Here is a 22,223-nt window from a genome sequence, read left to right on the forward strand (position 1 = left end):
CTGTGAGTTCCACATCTGCTGATTCAACTATGGATCAAAAATATGTAGAGGGAAAAAAAATAAAATAACAATACAACAATAAGAAATAGGTTGGGCTCAGTGATACACATCTGTAGTCCTAGCGCTTTGGGAGGCTGAGCAGGAGGGATCACTTGAGTCCAGTGGTTCGAGGCCTGCCTAAGCAACATAATGAGACCTAGTGTCTACAAAAAAATACCAAAGTTAGCCAGGCGTGGTAGTACTTGCCTGTGGTCCCAGCTACCTGGGAAGCTGAGGCGGGAGGACTGCTTGAGCCTAGTTGGTCAAGGCTGCAGTGAGCCACGATCATGCCACCACATTGCAGCCTGGGTGACAGAGGAAGACCATGTCTCAAAAGTAAATAAGTAAATAAATAATATAAAAATTAAAAATACAGCATAACTATTTACATAGCATTTACATTGTATCAGGTATTATAGGCAACCTAGAAATGATTTAAAGTATATAGAGGATGTGCATAGGTTATACACAAATCCCACACCTTTTGATATCAGGAACTCGAGAACTGGAGAATTTTGGTATCTGAGGGGGATGTGGAACCTATTCCCCACAGGTGCTGAGGGTAGGGGGTGCTGCATTTTTTTTCTTTTTGAGACATGATCTCAATCTGTCACCCAGGCTGGATTGCAGTGGCACTAACACAGCTCACTGCAGCCTCAACTTCCAGGGCGCAAGTGAACCTCCCACTTCAGCCTCCCAAGTAGCTGGGACTACAGGCACAAGCCACCACACCCGGATAATTTTTATATTTTTTGTAGAGACAGGGTTTGCCATGTTGCCTAGGCTGGTCTTGAACTCCTGGGCTCAAGTGATTCACCTGCCTCAGCCTCCCAAAGTGCAGGGATTACAGGCATGAGCCACCATGCCTGGCCCAGGAAGGCTGTATTTTCATCACCCTGAAAACACCTGCAGCCTTTAGTGGGGTAAGGCCTGAGCAGGGGGAGGATCTCTTAACTCCATCCCCTGCCCCCGACTAATCTACTTTCTGTCTCTATGGATTTGTCTTTTCTGGACATTTCACAGAAATAGAATCCTATGACGTGATTTTTGTGACTGGCTTCTTTCACTTAACACATTTTTTTGTGTTTTGGTTTCTAGTTTTGCGTTATTTGGATTTTTAATAAAAAGAAAAGAAAAATAGAATGAATAACTCAATCTAGCCAGCAACAGGAAAGAAAGTACTTTGCAAACCGCAAAGAGCTTTTGACATATCAATGCTTGTCACTGGGACGAGCCTCACAGGTTTCCATCCACACAGGTTTCCATTAGGGAGCAAGGATGTGGCACAGGAGGGGGGCTGGGCTCCTCAGAGTCCCCTGGCCATGCTCCATTTCCCCAGGAGCAGAGAGGCAGGAGAGTACAGTGGTTAAAGTGTGAGTTTCAGAGCCAAGCTGCTAGAGCTCGAATCCTGACTTGGACGCCTGGCCAGGGGTCCTCAGACAAGGCACTTCACCTCTCTGAGCCCCAGGCACCTCATCTATAAACTGATGACACTAGCTGGCTCTTTAGGAATTTTTTTTTTTCTTTTTGAGACAGAGTCTTGCTCTGTCTCCCAGGCTGGAAGGCCATGACGCAATCTTGGCTCACTGCAACCTCTGCCTCCTGGGTTCAAGCAATTCTCCTGCCTCAGCCTCCCAGGTAGCTGGGATTACAGGCACATACCACCCACACCGACTAATTTCTGTATTTTTAGCAGAGATGGGGGGGTTTCACCATGTTGGTCAGACTGGTCTTGACTTCTGACCTCGTGATCCACCCACTTTGGCATCCCAAAGTGCTGGGATTACAGGCGTGAGCCGCTGCGCCCGGCCCATGAGGATGCTGAAGAGCAAACATGCTTAGAGAGTGCCTGGCACACAGTCAATGCTCCACGACGCAGCCCCTAGGCTAGAGATGAGCTGGTGTCCAGCCAGTGGGAGGCGAGGAAGAGGGAGTAAGCCATGCTACAGAGGAAAGGAGAGCCTCCTCGGAGGGCAGACTACAAGGGCTCCTGACTCCCAAATAGGACTGTACTGGATAGACAAGAGAGGGCACAGCACAGGCAAAGGCCCAACAGGAGCGGGTGCAGCGGGACCCCTGAGGTAGCAGAAAAAGACAATGGAAGAGGTGGGCAGGGGAAGAGATCTGAAGAGTCTTGAATAGCCAGCTAAGATCCTGGCCTTCAGCCCGAGGCACCAAAGGCCACGTTCAGGTGTGTGATCCAGGATCTCTCAACCTTGGCACTACTTATCCTGGAGCCAGAGAATTACTGGTTATGGGGTTGCCCTGGGCACTGCAGGGTGTCTAAAAGCACCCCTGACTTCTACCCACTAGTTGCCAGGGCACCGCTTTGCCCTAAATTGTAACAAGCAAAAGGTCTCCAGATCTTGACATACGTCTCCTGGGGGGCAAATATCGCCCTGCTGAGACTACCTAGTGGATAAGAAAGGGCTGGAGGAGGCTAGGGGGTAGAGGAAGGCCTGGGAGTGCTACTACAGAGTCCAGGCAAGAGCTGATAGTGGCCCTGCCCGGGCAGGGTGCAGAGACTGAGTGACACTTTGGAGGCAGGGCCTGCAGCACTTGGTGATTCAGCAGACGTGTTTGGGGAGGAGAGGTGCTAGGGAGGTAGTGGGTAGACCAGGCCCTCCTCCCCTCAAGCCCTTCCGCTACCCTTCGAGTACCACTGTCTGCATTTCTTTTTTCTTCTTTTTGAGACACAGTTTCACTTTGTCACCCAGACTGGAGTGCGGTGGCATGATCTTGGCTCACTGCAATTTCTGCCTCCCGAGTTCAAGCGATTCTCCTGCCTCAGTCTCCCGAGTAGCTGAGATTACAGGCAGACACCACCACGCCCAGCTAATTTTTGTATTATTCGTAGAGACTGGGTTTTGCCATGTTGGCCAGGCTGGTCTCAAACTCCTAACCTCAAATGATCCGCCTGCCTCAGCCTCCCAAAGTGCTGAGATTACAGGTGTGAGCCACTGCGCCCAGTCTACTGTTATTTCTGTTTGACATGTGGAAAACAGACACCAAAGGTCAAATGATCACATGCCACACACTTCCCAGGGCCAGGGGCCCAAGCTGCTAGACAAAGCCTCTGACCCCCTCTAGTGCTGGAAACCTGCCAGAGCTGCCTCCTCCTGCAGCAGGTCCTGCCACCAATGAGCTCCTTGGTGGCCTCTAAATTCTATCAGGAAGCTCAGGCTTTCTCTGAGCTCTCTCAATTCTTACTGCCACTGAGCTGAGGTTCAGAGAGGTTAGGGAACCGGCTTGAGGGCTGACAGAACCGGTTGGGGCACAGCCAGGATTTGAAACTTAGTCCCCAAGCCGAGCACAGAGGCTCACGCCTGTAATCCCAGCACTTTGGGAGGCTGAGGCAGGCAAATAACCTGAGGTCAGGAGTTCAAGACCAGCCTGGCCAATATGGTGAAACCCCGTCTCTACTAAAAATACAAACATTAGCCAGGCATGGTGGCGGGCGCCTGTAATCCCAGTTACTCAGGAGGCTGAAGCAGGAGAAACGCTTGAACTCAGGAGGCGGAGGTTGCAGTGAGCGGAGATCGTGCCATCGCACTCCAGCCTAGGCGACAAGAAACTCCATCTCAAAAAGAAAAAAAAAGTTAGTCCCCAAAGCCCCTGTGTTTTTTCTCCACTCCAACTCCAGGTGAGGCTTCCTGGCAGAGGCTGTGTCTGCGAGCCAGCCAAGCATAGACACAGGGTTCCCCTGCATGTGAAGGCCTAAAAGCTGGAAGAACTGCCTGATTTCAGGAACAGAAGATGGCCCATGAGTTAGATACAGTGGGGGCACTGCCAGTTCCCAAAACAAACTCGGACACAGAAAAGGGCTTGAACCTGGCTGGCCCCAGAGGGGCTGGGAACTTGGCAAGTTCCAGGTGGCCACAGTGGTGGCCAGCCTCACATGGGGGCCTATTCCAGACACATGGACACAGTCAGGGACCTGGGTGGACTCAGGACAGGGGATGAAGCCCACCTGTTCCAGCAGCAGCAGTGGCGGCAACCTCAGTTCCCACCCATCAGAGGCCTGGAATGTTCCCCACACTAACTCAGCCCTGGAACCACCTGTCAGCAGGGAACACTGTTCGCCACCCTTTTCAGAGCTGAGAATGAGACTCTTAAGAGGCCTAGAAAGTTCCCAGGATGGAAGTCTAGTGAATGGGCCCAGACGGCCACCTCTAGACCCTGGACGAGCAACAACAGGCCCTACTCTCTTGGCTGACCCTGTATGATGCAGAGGGAGGAGGGGCAGAAGCCACATCTATAGAGTGCTGGCCCTCAGGTGATCCTGGAAAGCAAGGCTTGGAAGATGTATCCAGCCCCACCTGCAGAGGCCATCTGGAGTCAAGCCCTGGCACGGCACTGGGGATGAGAACGTGGCCAGAGCTTTGAATAAATGTAGCCAGCGAGGCTGGCCAGGGAAGGCCCTACAATCATCACTGTCCCCAAACCCACAAGACAGGGGCCCAGGAGGGTGCTGGCAGGATGGTGAGTCAGGGCAGGGTCCCCCAAGTGCTTTGCACCAGTGAAGACAGGAGGGTCAGGAGTCTGACTCACCTCCCCAGACTCACACCCAGAGGATCCAGATCCTTCGAAAGCAACTCCCAACTAGAAACTGAGACCAATGGTGGGGTCACGGCATACAGCACTACTGCTGGGCCCAGCACATGCGAGTATTTTACATGCCATGACCTCATTACTTCTCACACCCCCATTTTGCAGATGGGGAAGCCAAGGGTAGAAAGGTCATCGCTTGCTCAATCACGTACAGCTCGTAAAAGGAAGCACCAGTGCCCAAACTCTGCCTGAATTTACTCTAGAGCCAGTACAAAGAGGAGTAAATCTGGACTTCATTTTTAAAATGAATGAGATGACTATGCAGATAAACAGGAAGTCCTGTCCCCAGGGAGGTCCCATCACATGAGATTCTGGCTTCTCTGAGTGATCTTGGGCTGTCCCCCCTCCAGCCATGAGCCTCAGTCTCCTGTCTGCAAAAAGAGGGGCGGGACCTGGAATGTGTAGGCGCAAGTCTGTGACAAGAGCTGTCTCCATGCCCTTTGACCTCCAGCCAGTGGCTCTGGGCTTCGGTGCTGAGCCCAACAGCTTCAGTGATATGAGGGTCTTTATACCTACCCCAATTTCACAAACAGTAAAGAGCTGGATACACTCATTTCAGATAAGAAGACTGAGGCTCAGAGAGATATGGTGACTTACTCCAGGTCACACAGCAAATGAGGAACAGACTGGGGATCTGAACGTGGACTGGACCCCAAATCTCTTTTTTTGTGATTTTCTTTTTCTTTTCTCCACTCCAACTCCAGGTGAGGCTTCCTGGCAGAGGCTGTGTCTGGGAGCCGGCTGAGCATAGATGCAGGAATCCCCAGCATCTTTTTCTTTCCTCCTTTTTTTTTTTTTTTTTTTTTTGAGACAGAGTCTCGGCCGGGTGTGGTGGCTCACGCCTGTAATCCCAGCACTTTGGGAGGCCAAGGTGGGTGGATTACCTGAGGTTGGGAGTTCGAGACCAGCCTGACTAACATGGAGAAACCCCGCCTCTATTAACAAAAAAAAAGAAAATAGGCAAAGTCTCACTTTGTCACCCAGACTGGAGTACAATGGCACGATCTCAGCTCACAGCAACCTCAGCCTCCCAGGTTCAAGACATTCTCCTGCCTCAGCCTCCTGAGTAACTGGGATTACAGCATGCAGCACTGCGCCCAGCTAATTTTTATATTTTTAGTAGAGACGGGGTTTCACCATGTTGGTTAGGCTGGTCTTGAACTCCTAACCTCAAGTGATCTGCCTGCCTTGGCCTCCCAAAGTGATGGGATTACAGGTGTGAGCCACCTCCCGGGCCTCCTTTTTGTTTGAGACATGGTCTCACTGTGACACCCACAGTGGAGTGCAGTCGTGCAATCTTGGCTTACTGTAGCCTCAACCTCCATGGCTCAGGTGATTCTCCCACCTCAGCCTCCTGAGTAGCTGGGATTACAGGCGTATGCCACCATGCCCAGCTGCTTCTTTCGTATTTTTCTTATAGAGATGAGGTCTCACCATGTTGCCCAGGTTGGTCTAGAGCTCCCAGACTCAAGCAATCCACCTGCCTTGGCTTCCCAAAGTGCTGGTATTACAGGAGTGGGCCACCATGCCCAGTCACCCCAGCCTTTTTCGATCCTGCTGTTAAGTCTGCTGCACATGTCTGTGCATGTCACAGTCCCTGTTTACTTGACTAGCCTTCAGTGAACATCTACTGTGGGCAAGCCACGTGTGCTGGGCACTGGCAGATACCACCTAATGCCTGCATCCCGGGAGTAGCTCGGGGTTGCAGAGAAAACCTTTAAACCAGCAGCACTGCACACTCTCCTCTCTCCGAGCTCCAGGGTGTCCACAGGGAAGCGTCATCTACTAAACACTCAGCAATGAACCGTACATCTTGCTGGCACCTTAGCGTTTACAAAACACGTTCCCATCTGTCATTTCATCTGAGTCAGGCATTACCACAAACTTTACAGATGGGGACACTGAGGCACAGAGGAGTCCCATGAGCTTCCCACAGCCACACAAAGCCAGGTCTAGAATGCAGAGCTAGACGTGTAATACGTCACCTTCAGACGCTCTCACTCATGTAGAGAAGCACAAAGGCTGCTTCTGCTAGTTTTCTAGAGCAGACTTGTGTCTGCTGTGCCTCAGTTTCCTGATGTGTGGAACAAATAATCTGGAACTATCTCTAGGGGCTGCAGAAAGTACCTGCAAGGAAGTGCCCAGAGAACGCCCTGTCTCCTTCCCTGTGCCCATAGAGAGTTCCTTAACAGCAGATCTCACACTCCAAGGGCCCCTAACCATGAGCTAACAGAAACCCCAAAGTTCAGAACTAATGGACACAACATACAGACTTGGTGTCCTCTGTACTGGACAGAGCTGATTTCATTTTCCAAGGAAGGTAACCCAGGCACAGAGGTGCATCTAGCCTGCTTCTGAGGGTGCAGGGACAGGAATGAGGACAGATCCGGGAGGGGCTGGCCACCTCACTTCAGCAACTCCAAGCCTCCACTCCCTAATCCACAATCACCAACACGAAATACCTTCCCTTTGGACCAACAATCACAAAGGAAGGGCCAGGGCTCACGACCGTGCCCCTCCAAAGTAGCGCTGAAAGGCGCAAGCCTCATTTCTCCCAGGCCAAGGAGGGGAGTGAGAGTTCAGCGATTTGTTTAAAATGCAACATCACAGCAAACTCATATTTTCAACGGGAAGCACATCCGGAGGGAAAGAGCGAGAGAGAGCTCTCTAATGAGGAGACCCCCCCTACCCTGCCCCCGAGGTTACAGGGGAGCCTGTGTCATCCCAAAGCCTGCCTGGGCTGGGTTCCAGGAGGCCAGGCCACAGGGAGGGGGCCTGGCTGGGGGTCCAGCAGCAACCCAGGCCTCTTTTATCTACCAATATCCTTCTCCCCGGAGACAAGGGAGAGGATGCGAACCCCACACCCAGGTTTCCCCACACCTAGCTGGGGACCCAGCTGACCGGGGACACTGAGGCACAGAGGAACTGCACGAGTCCTGCAGAAATTGGAGCTAAAAGTACCCTCCTGTGGCCAGCCTGGCCTGTGAGAGGAGGAGCCCCCAGCCTGCCTCTCGGCAACCTGCTGCTTCCTTCACCATCTGGGATGGCCCTGGGCGGATCATGCCACTGGGGCCACATTCTGACTTCAGATCCCAAAATCCTAGGGTCTTTCCTCCTCTTGGTCCCCTGAGCTGGCCCCAGGGGCTCCAGCTGGCGCAAGGAACACTTACCCAGGTAGATGTCTCCAAAGGACCCGCTGCCGATCTTCCGTCCCAGGCGGTACTTATTCCCCACACGCAGCTCCATGGTTTACTCTTGCTGCGGAGGAAGCAGAAACACGAGGGTCAGAGACATGGGGAGCCAGGCAAGGGGTCCAGCCCACCACAGCCAGGCACAGCCACCAGGAACTTGGAAGACCCCCATTCTCCCTATTGTCCAGGGAGAGATTTGGCTTCGCTTTGCCTGAGGACACCCAGGTGTCAGGTGGGCCACAGCCCGTACCCCACACACCCAGCGAACAGCCAAGGCAGACTAAGAACAGGTTTCAGGGTAGCCAGAGACAAGCAGGCGTGTCTTCGAGGGATGCTCATTCAGGGGTCCTTCAATGGAAACTTCTCGAAGAATCACAATGGGCATTGGCCCTTTTATACCCCTGAAATGACAGGGTCCCTCCACTCCTAACCCCAAGCTCCCACAGCCTGGCCTGGTCTTCCCAAGTACTGCCCCTGCCCAGAGGCCAGACCTCACCAGTGCCCAGCATGCTACTGAAGGGAAGGCAGGAAAGAAACACCCTAGACCGTCCACCTTCCAGCTACCTCCCCATCTCCACGTCGTGACACCAAGAACCTCACAGGGAGACCCACAGCTTCTTGGATAAACTGTTTGGAGCTGGCGTCCTTCAACACTAGGAGGAGGATCTCCTAAGAGGGCCCTATAGAACAACGGAGGGGACTGAGCCAGGGTTTTAGCCCCCAGTCCCCAAGGGGTAGGAGGGGGTCTGACGTGAGTAGCGTCTCTCCTTCCTCAGGGCCAGGGCAACCCTAGGAGGGACTCCGCTGCTCTGGCCTGGGACAATAGTCTGGACACCCTGTTCCTGGTCAACAAAGGAGGAAACTCGAAGGCCTGGAGGCAGTGCTGGCACGGGACAGGGACCAGGGACTCCGCAAGAAGCAGAGGAGCAGTGTTTACAAGAGGACCAGCATCAAGGACTGGCAAGAGGGAACTTCTTTTGCAGACAGGGAACTCAGGCCTACAGAGGCCACACCATGTGCCCCACACCACCCTGCAGACGGTAGCAGTCTCGCCTAGGATAGGGCTCCGGCTGTCCCACCTGGCGGTCTCCCACACTCACAAACGGGGGCAAAACAGGAAGACAGCAGAGCAGCTGTGCTGGCACAGAGGATCAGTCCCTTCCCTGTGCCAAGTGCTGTCCCCAACAACCAGGCCAGCCTGGGAGGGAGATGGATTCCCTGGACAGTGGACAGAGCCCAGGAGAGACAGGCCAACCCCAGCACCTGGCGCCCAGGGAGCTCACCAGCCCTCCACCGATAACCATGAGGCGGGGGCCTCCAACCGAGCTGGCCAAACTCTGGGCTCTCAATCAAGGGCCAATGCCCACATGCTTGCCCTGTCCCAGCTGAGGTGCCATGCTGCCAGGAGAACGCAGTCCACGTTTGCAGGAAACCCACACGCCACACACCCCACATACACACACGTCCAGCTTCCTGAGTGTGTACACTCCAAGGGAAGAAGAAAAGCAGACACACAGAGTGAACCCCGCTGGTGGGGGAGAGGTGCGCACACAAACACCCCCCAAGTCCATTTTCCGTCAACACCAATTCAGAGACCACACATGGCAGCCAGGAAAGCCGCAGGTTAGGAAAGGAACATAAATATACCCGCATCCTATATTACATAAATACCCATGCCGGGTTATATAAATGCCCGTGCCCTCTGTCTGGGTGTCTTACATAAATATACTGCACATGACCCCCCAGTCTCTCCCCACTCACCGGCTGCTTGCAGAGAAGAGAAGTGAGGGGAGCAAGCCCTTCAGGACCCCCTGACTGCTCTGTGCCAGACACCCAAACCCCAAGTCCCTCCTCAGCACCCCAGGGGCCCAAGGTCCCTGGTGGAGCCTCCACTGTCCCAGCACCAACCCCCAAAAAGCCTCCCGGGGGAGAGCAGAAAGGCTTCATTCAGGAATGGGAGCGGCTTTCCAGTTCTTTTGCTGCTTCTCCCATGGGGGAGGGGAGAGATAAACAAAGTCGGGGGGAAAAAGTAGATATGAAGGTTCAGGAGTTTCAGCCGGTTAAAAAAATTAGACAAACTACCAACCAGCAAGGCACACGGGCAGTGCTTCCTACTCCCCGACCACCGCCGCCTACCCCTGAGCCGGGGCCCTTGTCCCTGGGCGATTAAAATAAAAATTGAAGGGACATCGGAGAAACGAAGGCAAAGGAGACCCAGACACAGGCATTGCGTGAAGCAACTTGAGACACTGTGTCCCCTTCGCCTCTCCCCACATCCTTCTCTAGGAAGGAGACGATGCCAAGAAGAAAATATGTAGGAAAACTAAGGGAAAAGCTGGGGAGGGGGCTTACCCCACTTCGAGTTTCGGTATGAAGGAGAGCTTGGGAATCTTCTCTCTAACGATCCCCAGCCAGTTTTATGTTCCTTAGAGACTTGCAAAACATGAATCTCTCACACACAAAAACGGGAGAATCCGATCCGATACATAACCCCCACCTCTTTCTTTCTCTCCACAAAGGAAAACAAAATCGGTGGCCGGGTGACCACACACCTCTTCACCTTAGGACCCCCAAATGCCCGCCACCCAACGTGCGGTTGCAGCCTTGCTGACCCCCAGGTCCGGGCGCCGGGGCCAGGCGAGCAGGGGGCGCCGCTGATTGTCCGAGGAAGCCTACGCGAGCCCGAATCAACAGTATCTGGCGCCCAGCACCCCCGGCCCCCTCCTTCCGCGTCCCCAAATCACAGTCGGAGTGGCCGCCTGGCCGGCCGGGGCCTCGGAGGGTTCAGCGTGAGGGAGGCGGAGGCGGGCCGGCGGGGGAGCTCCCCCGCGAGCCCGCAAGATAACAGGCCCCCTCCTCCCAGTCCCCAGCCGCGCCTTTGTCCTCGCCAGGCCGAGCGAGCGGGCGGCGCCCGGGCTGCCCCCCCACCACCCCAGCGCGAACGCGCGTGTCCCCTCCCTCCCCTCTCTCCCTCTCCAGCAAAAACAAAGAGGCTGAGGGAGCCCCGATTCCCCCCGGGTTTGCGCCCCTCCGCGTGCCCGCGGCCCCCCAATATTTACCCCGCCGGGAAGGCGCCGGTGCCGGGCCGCTGCTCGGGGGGCTGCCGCGGGCGGGGGCGGCCCGCCGGGGCGGATGCCGGAGGATTCGCGGAGCCGCCCGGCGCGCCAGCCTCTCCCGGCCCAGCCGCCGCCGCCGCTGCCGCCGCGCTCCGCTCGGCCCCAGCCGGGCTCTGGCTCTGGGCTCTCGCCGCCGCCGCCGCCGCCGCAGCCGCCTCCCTCCTCCCGGCCTGCCGTCCGTCCGCCCGCCCCCGCCGCCGGCTTGCGCGCTCTCGCCCCGCGCGCGCCCGCCGGCTCCCATTGAGCCCCGGGCCCGCCCGCTGATGTCATCCCCGGCCCGCCGCCGCCGCCGCCCCGGAGGATTTAAAGGGCCCGTGCCCAGCGCGCTGGGGGTTGCTGGGGGTCGCAGCCGCGAAACGCAGTCCCCGAACCCCTGTGCAGGCGCACGGGTTTTCGCGTGGGAGTGGGGGCGCGCACGGGCAGTGACACCCTGATGCAGTCCAGGGCACAGGTGGAAAAGACTGAGTCGGGGGACAGAGAGGAAGAGGAGGGTGCACAAAAAGCGGGGGTGAGGGGAGGGGAAGGGGAGGGTCTAGACCCGAAGCCTCCCCTCCCGGCCTGCCGGGTTCTCTCTCCTCTCCGGGCAGAGCAGTGGGCAGACAGGCGGATATTCACGACACTGCACAAGTTGTTAGACAGCTGGGGGCTCAGTCCGCCTCCAGGTTCCGAGTGCCGCAGAGAACACAGGCCAGGTTGATTCAAGGCGAGAGATCCGAGGAGCAGCTAGGGAGGTCCACACAAGGCCCAGGCATTCTCCCATGGAAAACATCAAGGGCAAAGACCTTTTCTCCTCCTCCTCCTCCCTGCAGCTCAAACTGCGATTGGCACAGAGGGGACCCTCAGACCCTAACCTCATTCTTCCCTGTTGAAGGAGGGGTGCCACACTACCACACCACCAGCACTTGAGTCAGGGTTCCGAGTGGTGCACGGTTGGCCAAGTCATCTCCCAGCTCTGAGGCTGAGTTTCCTAAAACAGCAAAAGGGAGGAGGGACCCTGTCGTCCCCAGGTCACAGGGAGAATTAATGAAAGCTTCTACCGGGTTCCAGAGCAGCCGATGAAAGGCTGCAAGTCATTAAAGCGATGATATTTACACTGTGCCATGCAAAGCTTTCAATTATGACACACCGATATTCACACGGTTGTGACTGTGGACAGGCAAAACGCCTGAGCCCCTGCATCCAATCCCGGAAGCACAGTTCCTGGGAGGAGTCACTTCCATAATAACCATATCTTCCCTCGAGCCTGAGGGACTGAGTCACACGCTTGCCCAAACGGGCAGGAGCCTCACAGACTAGGTCCTTTCATCCGCCAGGAAGCTGGCCCAGAGAGGGGAAGGGGTTTGCCCAGGACCATACAGCCCAACAGGACCGCTCTGTTCTCCCGGTACTGCCTTAGCCTACTGAGTAGCTGGGACTATAGGCGTTCACCACCATATCAGGCTAATTTTGTTGGTTGTTTTGTAGAGACAGGGTTTCTATGTTGCCCTGATGGGGTCACTATGTTGTCTGGGCTGGTCTCAAACTCCTGACCTCAAGCAATCCTCCCCACTAGGCCTCCCAAAGTGCTGAGATTGAAGGGTGAGCCACCACAGCTGGCACCCCGCCACTGTTTTCAGCTGGAAAGACTGAGGCCCAGCAAGGGAATGAGCCTTGTTCAAGGTCACAGGGAGCATGTGACAGCAGCCTCCATGGCTAAAAAGCTAGCTTCAAATAGTATTCTGTGGCCAGGCACAGTGGCTCACGCCTATCATCCCAGCACTTTGTGAGGCCAAGGCGGGCAGATTGAGCTCAGGAGTTTGAGACCAGCCTGGCCAACATGGTGAAACCCCGTCTGTACTCAAAATACAAAAAAAATTAGCCTGGCATGGTGGCAAGTGCCTGTCCCAGCTATTCAGGAGGCTGAGGCAGGAGAATTCCTTGAATCCAGGAGGCAGAGGTTGCAGTGAGCTGAGATTGCACCACTGCGCTCCAGCCTGGGTGATAGAGTGAGACTCTGTCTCAAAAAAAAAAAAAAAAAAAAAGCTAAAACCACAAATAGTGTTCTGCTACTTTTTAACAAGTGTCACAGTAGGCATTTCCTAAAACTCAGAGTCTCATTTGTAAAGTGAGGATTAATATAAATCACAAAAACAATGTAGCCCAGAAGCAGCCCTGAGTAAGAGGAAGATGCTTATACTACAATGTTAACCATTCTCAGGAGGAGCAGAGTTCAGTGCAGGGCTCCTGATTTGGGCTCCTCCAAGCTCCTGAGCACTGCTGGCTATATACCCCACCTCTCCTTTCCTTTCTTCACCCTTCCTCTGGAGAGGCCACCGCCAGCCCCTTCTAAGGTGGTAGTGAGTGGGAGATATGCAAACCCAGTTGGACCCCGGGGAGCCGCTAGACTTGCCCATCTTGGTCTTAGCCCTCGAAGGCCCCGATGGGAAGCTTCTCATGGTCCTCCCCTCTCAGGCCCTGCTCATGGAGGGTCCGTGGCCCACAGGCTTCAAAGGTCCCCTGGCCCCCAGCCCTGCCAGCCTGAAAATGCTGTCCTGGGGCATTCTCCTCTCCTCACCCAGCCAGGCCTCGGCTCTTTGTCCCCACACCCTTTCATGATGTTCTGCCCACCCCGAACTGCTCCCAGGGCACAGCTTTGGCCCTGGGCTCTCTTTTCAGGCACTTCTCCCGGGGAACCTCACCGCTGGGGCATCCCTGGTCAGTTCACTCCTGTCAGGGCTTCCTCCCTCCTCTTCCATCTTCAGCGGAGAGGCAGCAGGGCAGGGTATCTAGGTCTGGGTTGGGTCCCCCATCAGTCTGAGTTTTAGTGTGACCTTGGGAAGGAATCCACAGCCCTTCTCCGAGGGGTGGTGGGGGGGGCACTGGATAAAGAGAGTTCTAAAGCTCTCAGTGTCCCCAGCTGAAGCTAAGGGCAAGACTGGAGGGGCGTGGCCTCTACTTTCCTACTGTCTACATCCAGGGCACTAGGCTGACAAAGACCCTGAGGCGACAAATCTGGGCTCAGTGGGAAACAGCTCCCCCTCAACCCCTCACCCCAGAGTCAACACCTGAGCAGCTCACGTGAGCCCCTCTTCCCAACTGGATTCTGAACCTAGGCACTCCCACCGCACATGCCTTCCACTCAGACGCTGCAGTGACCTGTTAACCACTGAGATGTGACCTCGGCCACTGAAAATACACCGGTGGTTGGCCGGGCGCGGTGGCTCACGCCTGTAATTCTGGCACTTTGAGAGGCTGAGGCAGCGGATCACGAGGTTAGTAGTTGGAGACCAGCCTAGCCAACATGGTGAAACCCTGTCTCTAAGACTAAAAATACAAAAATTAGCTGGGTGTGGTGGCGCACCTGTAATCCCAGCTACTCGGGAGGCTGAGGCAGGAGAATCACTAGGACCTGGGAGGTGGAGGTTGCAGTGAGCCGAGATTGTGCCATTGCACTCCAGCCTACGTGACAAAGTGAGACTCCATCTCAAAAAAAAAAAAAGGAAGAAAATACACCAGTGGCTCCTTCTTCCCTTAGCATGAAATCCACATTCTTTCCCAGGGCCTGCTATGATCTAGCTCCTGCCTACCTCAGACCCCATTCAAACCTCACTCTCCCTCCCCGTCTGCCTGGCATCTCACCATGCCTCAGGGCCTCTGCCTGTTGTTCCTCTGCCTAGAATGATCTCCCCCAATCCTTTGTGACTGCCTCTTGCTCAAGGCTCAGATCACAACTCAAAAGCTTCTGCACAGAAGCCCTCCTCGATCAGCCTTCAGTGGGCTCCCTTCCTGTACTGGGGATGCCCTGCTTTATCTTCCTCATGGTATTTAGGACTGGTTGAAACAACATTACCTTGGTTTTTTGTTTTTCTTTTTGAGATGGAGTCTTGCTCTGTCACCAGCTGGAGTGGAGCAGCATGATCTCGGCTCGCTGCAACCTCCGCCTCCCAGGTTCAAGCGATTCTCCTGCCTCAGCCTCCCGAGTAGCTGGGACTACAGGCACGTGCCACCATGTCCAGCTAAGTTTTGTATTTTTAGTAATACTAGGTTTCACCATGTTGGCCAGGATCGTCTTATCACTTGACCTTGTGATCCACCCACCTCAGCCTCCCAAAGTGCTGGGATGACAGGCGTGAGCCACCATGCCTGGCCCCAGCTTGTTCATTTTTAATGCTCTGAGGGTCTCTCTAAGACAAAGAAATTTCCCACAGGTGCTCCTGTGGTACCCAACAGGTCATGGGTGCCCCATAAATACTTGTGCAATGGTGATGTTGTGTGTGGTCTCGGGGGTGGAGGCAGGGCCTGACACTTTCCATCCTGAGCCAGACGGTCCCTAACAGCCCTGCTCAGGGCCACCTCGCCCCACCTACCCCTTCTCACGGCAGCTGCCTGTCTTCCTGCTCTGCTGAGGCCATCTGTCCTCCTGCTCTACTCAGCATTCCCTGAGCTACTGACTCCTTTGGGGAATCAACTCCCAAAGGAGCCAGGAGTGCTTGTCACATGTCCCTAGGAGCAGGGAGCACTACGCAACTCCTCAGCACCCGGAAAGGACCACCCGTGCCCTACCTCCAGCTCACCCCTGCCTACTTTCTTCCTTCAGTTTGGCCTGCCCCCCCCCACCCCCCGTGGGATCATCTGACCCCTCCACTCAGCACAACATCCCTTGTTCCTGCTGCAGTCAACCAGCACCCAAAACTGCTCTTTCCACCCTGTGAGAAGCCTTAGCTTCCTGTTTCCAGGTCACACAACCACACATTAGCTGGGCTCCAGGAATGAGGATGATTACTGCGACTCATCATCCCGATGGCTGCAGCAGTGCTCCTCGCTCGGCAGAGTTGGTGCGACTCATCATCCTGCCACATCACACGTTCACCCACAAGCATTTCCCGATGCCAACTCCTTGGAGGGCCTCAGAGGTCTACACTGGCCCCAGCTTGCCAGGAGCTGACCATCTGATGGGAGGGGCTGAATAGACACAAGAAAAAAGAGGAACTGACTGGGTGCATTGGCTCATGCCTGTAATCCCAGCACTTTGGGAGGCCAAGGCGGTGGATCACCTGAAGTCAGGAGTTCGAGACCAGCCTGACCAACGTGGAGAAACCCCATTTCTACTAAAAATACAAAATTACATGGGCACAGTGGCACATGCTTGTAATCCCGACTACTCAGGAGACTGCAGGAGAATCGCTTGAACCTGGGAGGTGGAGGTTTCAGTGGGCCGAGATCGCACCATTACACTCCAGCCTGGGCAACAAGAGCAAAACTTTGTCTCAGAAAAAAAAAAAAAGAAGAAGAAAGAAAGAAAAAGGAAAAAAAGAAAAGAAAAAAGAGGAAGTAACAGTACTAAGAGAGGAAGGTCAGTGTCTGGGGTCAGCAGTGGTACCAATGGCTGGCGGGCAGCCCTCACCCCTTCACCCTGGGCATTTTGTGATGTGAGCAGTTGCTATTCTCGTAACTTTCTGTGAAGTGCTACACAAATACAGAATCAAGGCAAGTCCCAAGCCCTCCTTCCCCTGCCATCAGACTGTCCCCCTAAGCCCTATCTATAGAGAAATTCTGGAGTGGACACTGGGATGGATGGGAGGAGGCAGGACTTGAAAGCAGGTGGGATGCTGGGGGCAGTGGCTCACGCCTATAATCCCAGCGCTTCGGGAGTCTGAGGCAGGCAGATTGCTAGAGGCCAGGAGTTCAAGACCAGCCTGGCCAACATGGTGAAACCCCGTCTCTACGGAAAATACAAAAAAATTAGCCAGGTGTGGTGGTGCACGCCTGTAATCTCAGCTACTCAGAAGGCTGAGGCACAAGAATCACTTGAATCTGGGAGGCAGAGGTTTCAGTGAGCTGAGGAAAAAAAAAAGGAAGTAGGTGGAAGCTGGATGGTGGGCTGTTGGGGGAAGGAACAGCCCCAAGCAATAGCTGAACGGTAGGAACCTCAGCTATTTGGGGGTGGGAGGGGCCCACTGTGTGGAATACCTGTCAAATGGCACCCAGCCCTCCCTCAGGGCAGAAGGCTGAAGAGGAAGGAGGGGTAAGAGGATCTCCAACCCTAGGCAGCTGACTAGGAGATTTATCAAATGGCTTTGCTCCAAACAGCTTAGAGTTTTGCCCATGGACAGGAAGAGAGAAAAAACTAGGATTTATTGGATGGACCGCGTGCAGGCTCCCTACTGGGCACTCAGCACTGACTCTGGTTTCCTGCTATGGCAATCCTGTGAGCTGGAGATCACCCCGCCCATTTTGCAGGTAGAAACTTGAGGTTCACCAGGAGTTCAAGATCAGTTCAGGCAACAAGGGAGACCCTGTCTCTATTCAAAAAATTAGCTAGGCATGGTAGTGCGTGCCTATGGCCTCAGCTACTTGGGAGGCTGAGGTGGGAGGATCGCTTGGGCCCAGGAGGTCAAGGCTGCAGTGAGCCATGATTGCACCATTGCCCTCCTGCCTGGGAAACAGAGTGACACCCTGTCTCAAAAAAAAAAAAAAAAAAAGCTGCTTCAAGAGGCTGGCTTCAAATCCTTAATTGGCTACTTCAAACTCCAGGCTATGTGGCTGGATGAGTTTATAGAACCTCCCTAAGCCCAGTTTCCTCATCTCAGAAATGGAAGTGGCAAGACCATCCCCCTCAGGGGGGATTAAAAGCTGCTGGGACCCGGCCGGCACGGTGGCTCACACCTGTAGTCCCAGCACTTTGGGAGGCCAAGGTGGGAGGATCACCTGAGGTCAGGATTTCAAGACCAACTTGGCTAACATGGTGAAACCCTGTCTCCACAAAAATACAAAAATTAGTCAGGCATGATACCAGGTGCCTGTAATCATAGCTACTCGGGAGGCTGAGGCAGGAAACTCACTTGAACCCAGGAGGTGGAGGTTGCAGTGAGCCAAGATTGAACCACCGCACTCCAGCCTGGGAAACAGAGCAACACTCTATCTCAAAAAAAAAAAATAAATAAATAAAGAGAGAGAGAGAGAGAGAGAAAAGAGAAACATAGTAAGCCCCCCAGGGTCTAGAAATGGATGGCTCCAAGAAATGGGGATTTCCCATTCCACTGAGGTGTGGCCACAATTCCCCGTACCCAGACCCCCTCTGAAGATGGCCAGGGAGTGAAGAAGATGAGGGGTCGGTGTGGAGGTATACAGAGATCGAGCAGGCCTCTCAAAGTGGGAGGAGGGCCTGGTAAGTAGGTAGCTGGGGAGTTATTCCCATGTCATCGTTAAGGCAGCCGAGGCCCAAAGCACAGAGACTTCTGTTTTCTCTAAGCGAAGATTAGCCTGGTACAAGTACAGCTGATGACCCAGCCCTGACATCCTCCTCTCCCCAACCCCCCCATCCAGGCGTTTGCTATAGAGACCCCTAGCGGGGTTAGGAGCCCTGGGGCCCAAAGCGGCTTGGTTACTGCTTCCCATGTGTATATTGAACAAATCACCTGTCTTCTGAGCCTCAGTTTGCTCATCTGTACAAGGGGTTGGTTACTATGCCCCACCTCCACCCCCTCACTCTGAAGCTCTCTTAGAAGCTCATCCCAAGTGGGGTGAACCCATCTGGAGGCCATTGGCCCTGCCTCAGGGATCCTGTCTGTGCCCAGCCCACACAGAGCAGATAAGGACCGACCTAGTGGTTCATGTCCACCCGGCTCAGACTCAGAGATGTCTCCATCCTGGAGGTTTTCCCAAGAGAGCTCATGCCCGTCCTTCTCTCCCCAGCACTTCCCGTTCTCTGGTCCCTCAGCATCTTCAGCAGGTCCAAGTCCTCCCTTCAAACATACAAATATGTAGAACCTTTTCCCGCCAGATCCATGATGGTGGTGTTTGTGGGGACAGGACCTACATAATTTAGCTCATTTAGGCTGGGTACAGTGGCTCACGCCTGTAATCCCAGCACTTTGGGAGGTGGAGGTGGGCGGATCATGAGGTCAGGAGATTGAGACCATCCTGGCCAACATGGTGAAACCCAGCCTCTATTAAAAATACAAACAATTAGCTGGGTGTGGTGGCATGCACCTGTAATCCCAGCTACTCGGGAGGCTGAGGCAGGAGAATTGCTTGAACCCAGGAGTGGGAGGTTGCAGTGAGCCGAGATCGCGCCATTGCACTCCAGCCTGGCGACAGAGTGAGACTCCGTCTTAAAAAAAAAAATAGCTCATTTAATCTTCACAACACCCTGGAGAAGTAGCTCTATGTACCCACTTTCCAAATGTGGAAACTGATGGTTATAGAGAGCAAAGGTCTTTCTCCAGATCCCAGTGTTGACCTGTTCGTTCTGTTACATCTCCGTCTCCCTTCATAATCTTGCACGGAGTGTTCAAAATGGTACCCAACCATGGCCTGTCCCTCACACGTTACATTATGCAGCCATTAAAACACTGATTAGACACACACAAGTGACTCACAATGAGAAAATGCTTATGACACAGTATTTAGGGGAAAAGCAAGACATAAAAGTTGCAGATATGATATGATAAAATTATATTAAAATGGTCTTGCATGGAAAAAAGACTGAAAGGAAACATACCACAATATCCAGAGTGCTTGTTTATGTCCTAGTACTATGGATGATTTTTTTCTTTTTTTTTTTTTTTGAGATGGAGTTGTGCTCTGTCACCAGGCTGGAGTCCAGCAGTGCCATCTCAGCTCACTGCAACCTCCGCCTCCCGGATTCAAGCGATTCTCCTACCTCAGCCTCTGGAGTAGCTGGGACTACAGGTGCCTGCCACCACGCCCAGTTAATTTTTGTATTTTTAATAGAGACGGAGTTTCACCCTGTTAGCCAGGATAGTCTCCATCTCTTGACCTTGTGATCCTCCCGCCTCGGCCTCCCAAAGTGCTGGGATTACAGGTGTGGGCCACCGTGCTCAGCCTTCTTATGAATGATTTCTTTCCTACTTTTCTACATTTGCCAAATAGTCAATAAGCGTACAGTTTTATAACAAAGAAAAGGCACCAATAATAATGATAATAAGAATAGGGCCGAGCATGGCGACTCATGCCTGTAATCCCAGCACATTGGGAGGCCGAGGCAGGCAGATCACCTGAGGTCAAGATTTCGAGACCAGCCTGGCCAACATTGTGAAACCCTGTTTCTACTAAAAATATACAAAAATTAGCTGGGCATGGCGGTACATTCCTGTAATCCCAGCTACTCTGGAGGCTGAGGCAGGAGAATTGCTTGAACCCAAGAGGCAGAGGTTGCGGGGAGCCGAGATCGCACCAGTGACAGAGTGAGAGTATGTCTCAAAGAAACAAAACAAAAACAAAAAGAAGAAGAATGATAATAATACGTTTGTGGTTGAAATATTTGGAAAACTGCTGCTTCCTCTTCAACTTCCTCTCCTTCCGTTCCCTCCAAAGCCTACCTTTCCAGGACAATGTGACTCTAACCAAGAGACCAGGGAGGATTGGAGAAGCAGGCACTATCTCCGCTGACCCATGCCCACCTCCTCCTCCTCTCCTCTGACCCAGCTCTGCTCTCTGTGAGGACCCCCACCCCGGGCCCTCCTCCCAGCCCCTACCCCCAGCTCCTGCTGGCCCTTACCTGAAGCTTGCTGGCCGGCCTCGCAGATGTGAGGTGCGCACACCTGTGCCTGCAGGTGAAGACTCCGCGGCAGAGCGCGCCGGGAGGAGGGAGCCGGCCGGGGGCGGGGCTGCGACGTCACCCGCCCAGCCCAGCTCCGCGCCCCTTCTCGCCCCTCCCCGGCTTCCCCGCCCCTGGGGTTTCGTGGTTCTAGTGCTTGCGGGGTGGGGTGCTGGGACACTTCCCGCACGCACGCCCGACGTGGCCTGGGCCCCCGGGCAACAGCCGCGCCGGCCTTGGAGGGAGCCTCCAAGTGCGACCCTGGGGGGTAGGCAGACTGAAACTGGAGGTCCCACTCTCCCGCATGAGATCTTTCCGGTCTTCCAGATCAGAAATAGCTGGGATCCTCCACCCCACCTCCGTCTCCGGTTTACTTAGAACTCTCGGGGCCAGGCCAGGCACGATGGCTCACGCCTGTAGTCCCAGCACTTTGGGAGGCCGAGGTGGTCGGATCACCTGAAGTCAGGAATTCGAGACTCCTGGCCAATATGACAAAAAACCCCATATCTACTAAAAAAAAAAAAAGGAAAGAAAGGAAAATGCCAGGCATGGTGGCTCACACGTGTAATCCCAGCACTTTGGGAGGCTGAGGCGGGCTGATCATGAGGTCAAGAGTTCAAGACCAGCCATGGCCAACATGGGGAAACCCTGTCTTTACTAAAAATACAAAAATTACCTGGGCATGGTGTCAGGCACCTGTAATCCCAGCTACTCGGGAGGCTGAAGCAGCAGAATCACTTGAACTCAGGAGGCAGAGGTTGCAGTGAGCCGAGATGGTGCCACTGCACTCCAGCCCGGGCCATAAGAGCAAGACTCTGTCTCAAATGAAAGGAAGAAAGAAAGAAAAGGGAGGGAGGGAGGGGAAAGGAAAAGAAAGAGAGAAAGAGAGAGAGGAGAGAAGAAGATAAACTCTTGGGGCCTCGGACTTCAGGTCAGAGCACCCGGAGTAAGGGGTGACCTTGGGAGGGATGAGGAGCCTCCGAAAGCCCCGTTTCCTTCTCCTCTCAGCCCACTCTGTGCTTCTCTCAGGCCTTCTCTCCAAGCCCTAAGGGAGAGATGGGGACATGGAGCTTGGGGTGTGTGGGTCAAGTTATCTTTGGATCTGACACCTGTGCACTGGAAACTGTATCCATCTTTGTATTATCTGAGACTGTTCGTATTTGGCAATTTTTTTCTGTTGAAAATATCAGCCTGATGGTGGTGGCAGAGATAAGGGGCTCTGCTCTGTTGGACCAGTTCCAGCTACCTAAGAGACTTAGCGTTTACCTCAAAGCAGCAATTCCATTTCTGGAAATCTCTCCCAAGGAAGTCATGCAGAATACCCGTTCATTGTGGAGATCTTTTTTTTATTTTCTTTTTTCCTTGTTTTTTTTTGAGATAGGGTGTCACTCTGTTGCCCAGGCTGTAGTGCAATAATGTGATCACAGCTCACTGCAGCCTTTGAACTCCTGGCCACCTCAGTCTCCTGAGTAGCTGGGACTACAGGTGAGCCCCACACCTAACTAATTTTTCTCCTTTGTAGAGATGGGGGTCTCTGGCCGGGCGTGATGGCTCATGCCTGTAATCCCAGCACTTTGGGAGGCAGAGGTGGATGGATCACTTGAGGTCAGGAGTTCAAGACCAGCCTGGCCAACATGGTGAAACCTCATCTATACTAAAAACACAAAAATTAGCTGAGTGTGGTGGCACATGCCTGTAGTCCCAGCTACTCGGGAGGCTGAGGCA

At 54.0% G+C, this 22,223-nt stretch overlaps 1 protein-coding gene across 13 annotated transcripts in view; it reads right to left on the reverse strand.

Annotated features, from left to right (window-relative positions):
* LOC116542024 (casein kinase I) overlaps positions 1-20,519 on the reverse strand; it is a 36,279-nt gene extending 15,760 nt beyond the window's left edge. For 7 of the 13 annotated variants that reach the window (XM_032266648.1, XM_032266647.1, XM_032266645.1 and 4 more), the window contains exons 1-2: positions 10,901-11,210; positions 7,821-7,908 (exon numbers count right to left, since the gene is read on the reverse strand). In XM_032266648.1, coding sequence (XP_032122539.1) covers positions 7,821-7,896 — 76 coding nt within the window. In that variant the 5' untranslated portion in view covers positions 7,897-7,908; positions 10,901-11,210. Of the gene's footprint in view, positions 1-7,820; positions 7,909-10,193; positions 10,370-10,393; positions 10,729-10,900; positions 11,211-20,459 lie in introns of those variants that run through there. The other 6 variants (XM_032266646.1, XM_032266640.1, XM_032266637.1 and 3 more) reach the window with 5 other exon arrangements.
* Between the last annotated feature and the right edge of the window lie 1,704 nt (positions 20,520-22,223).

Source organism: Sapajus apella, unplaced genomic scaffold, assembly GCF_009761245.1.
Source record: "Sapajus apella isolate SASKATOON/1434 unplaced genomic scaffold, GSC_monkey_1.0 scaffold160, whole genome shotgun sequence".
Classification (NCBI taxonomy): domain Eukaryota; kingdom Metazoa; phylum Chordata; class Mammalia; order Primates; family Cebidae; genus Sapajus; species Sapajus apella.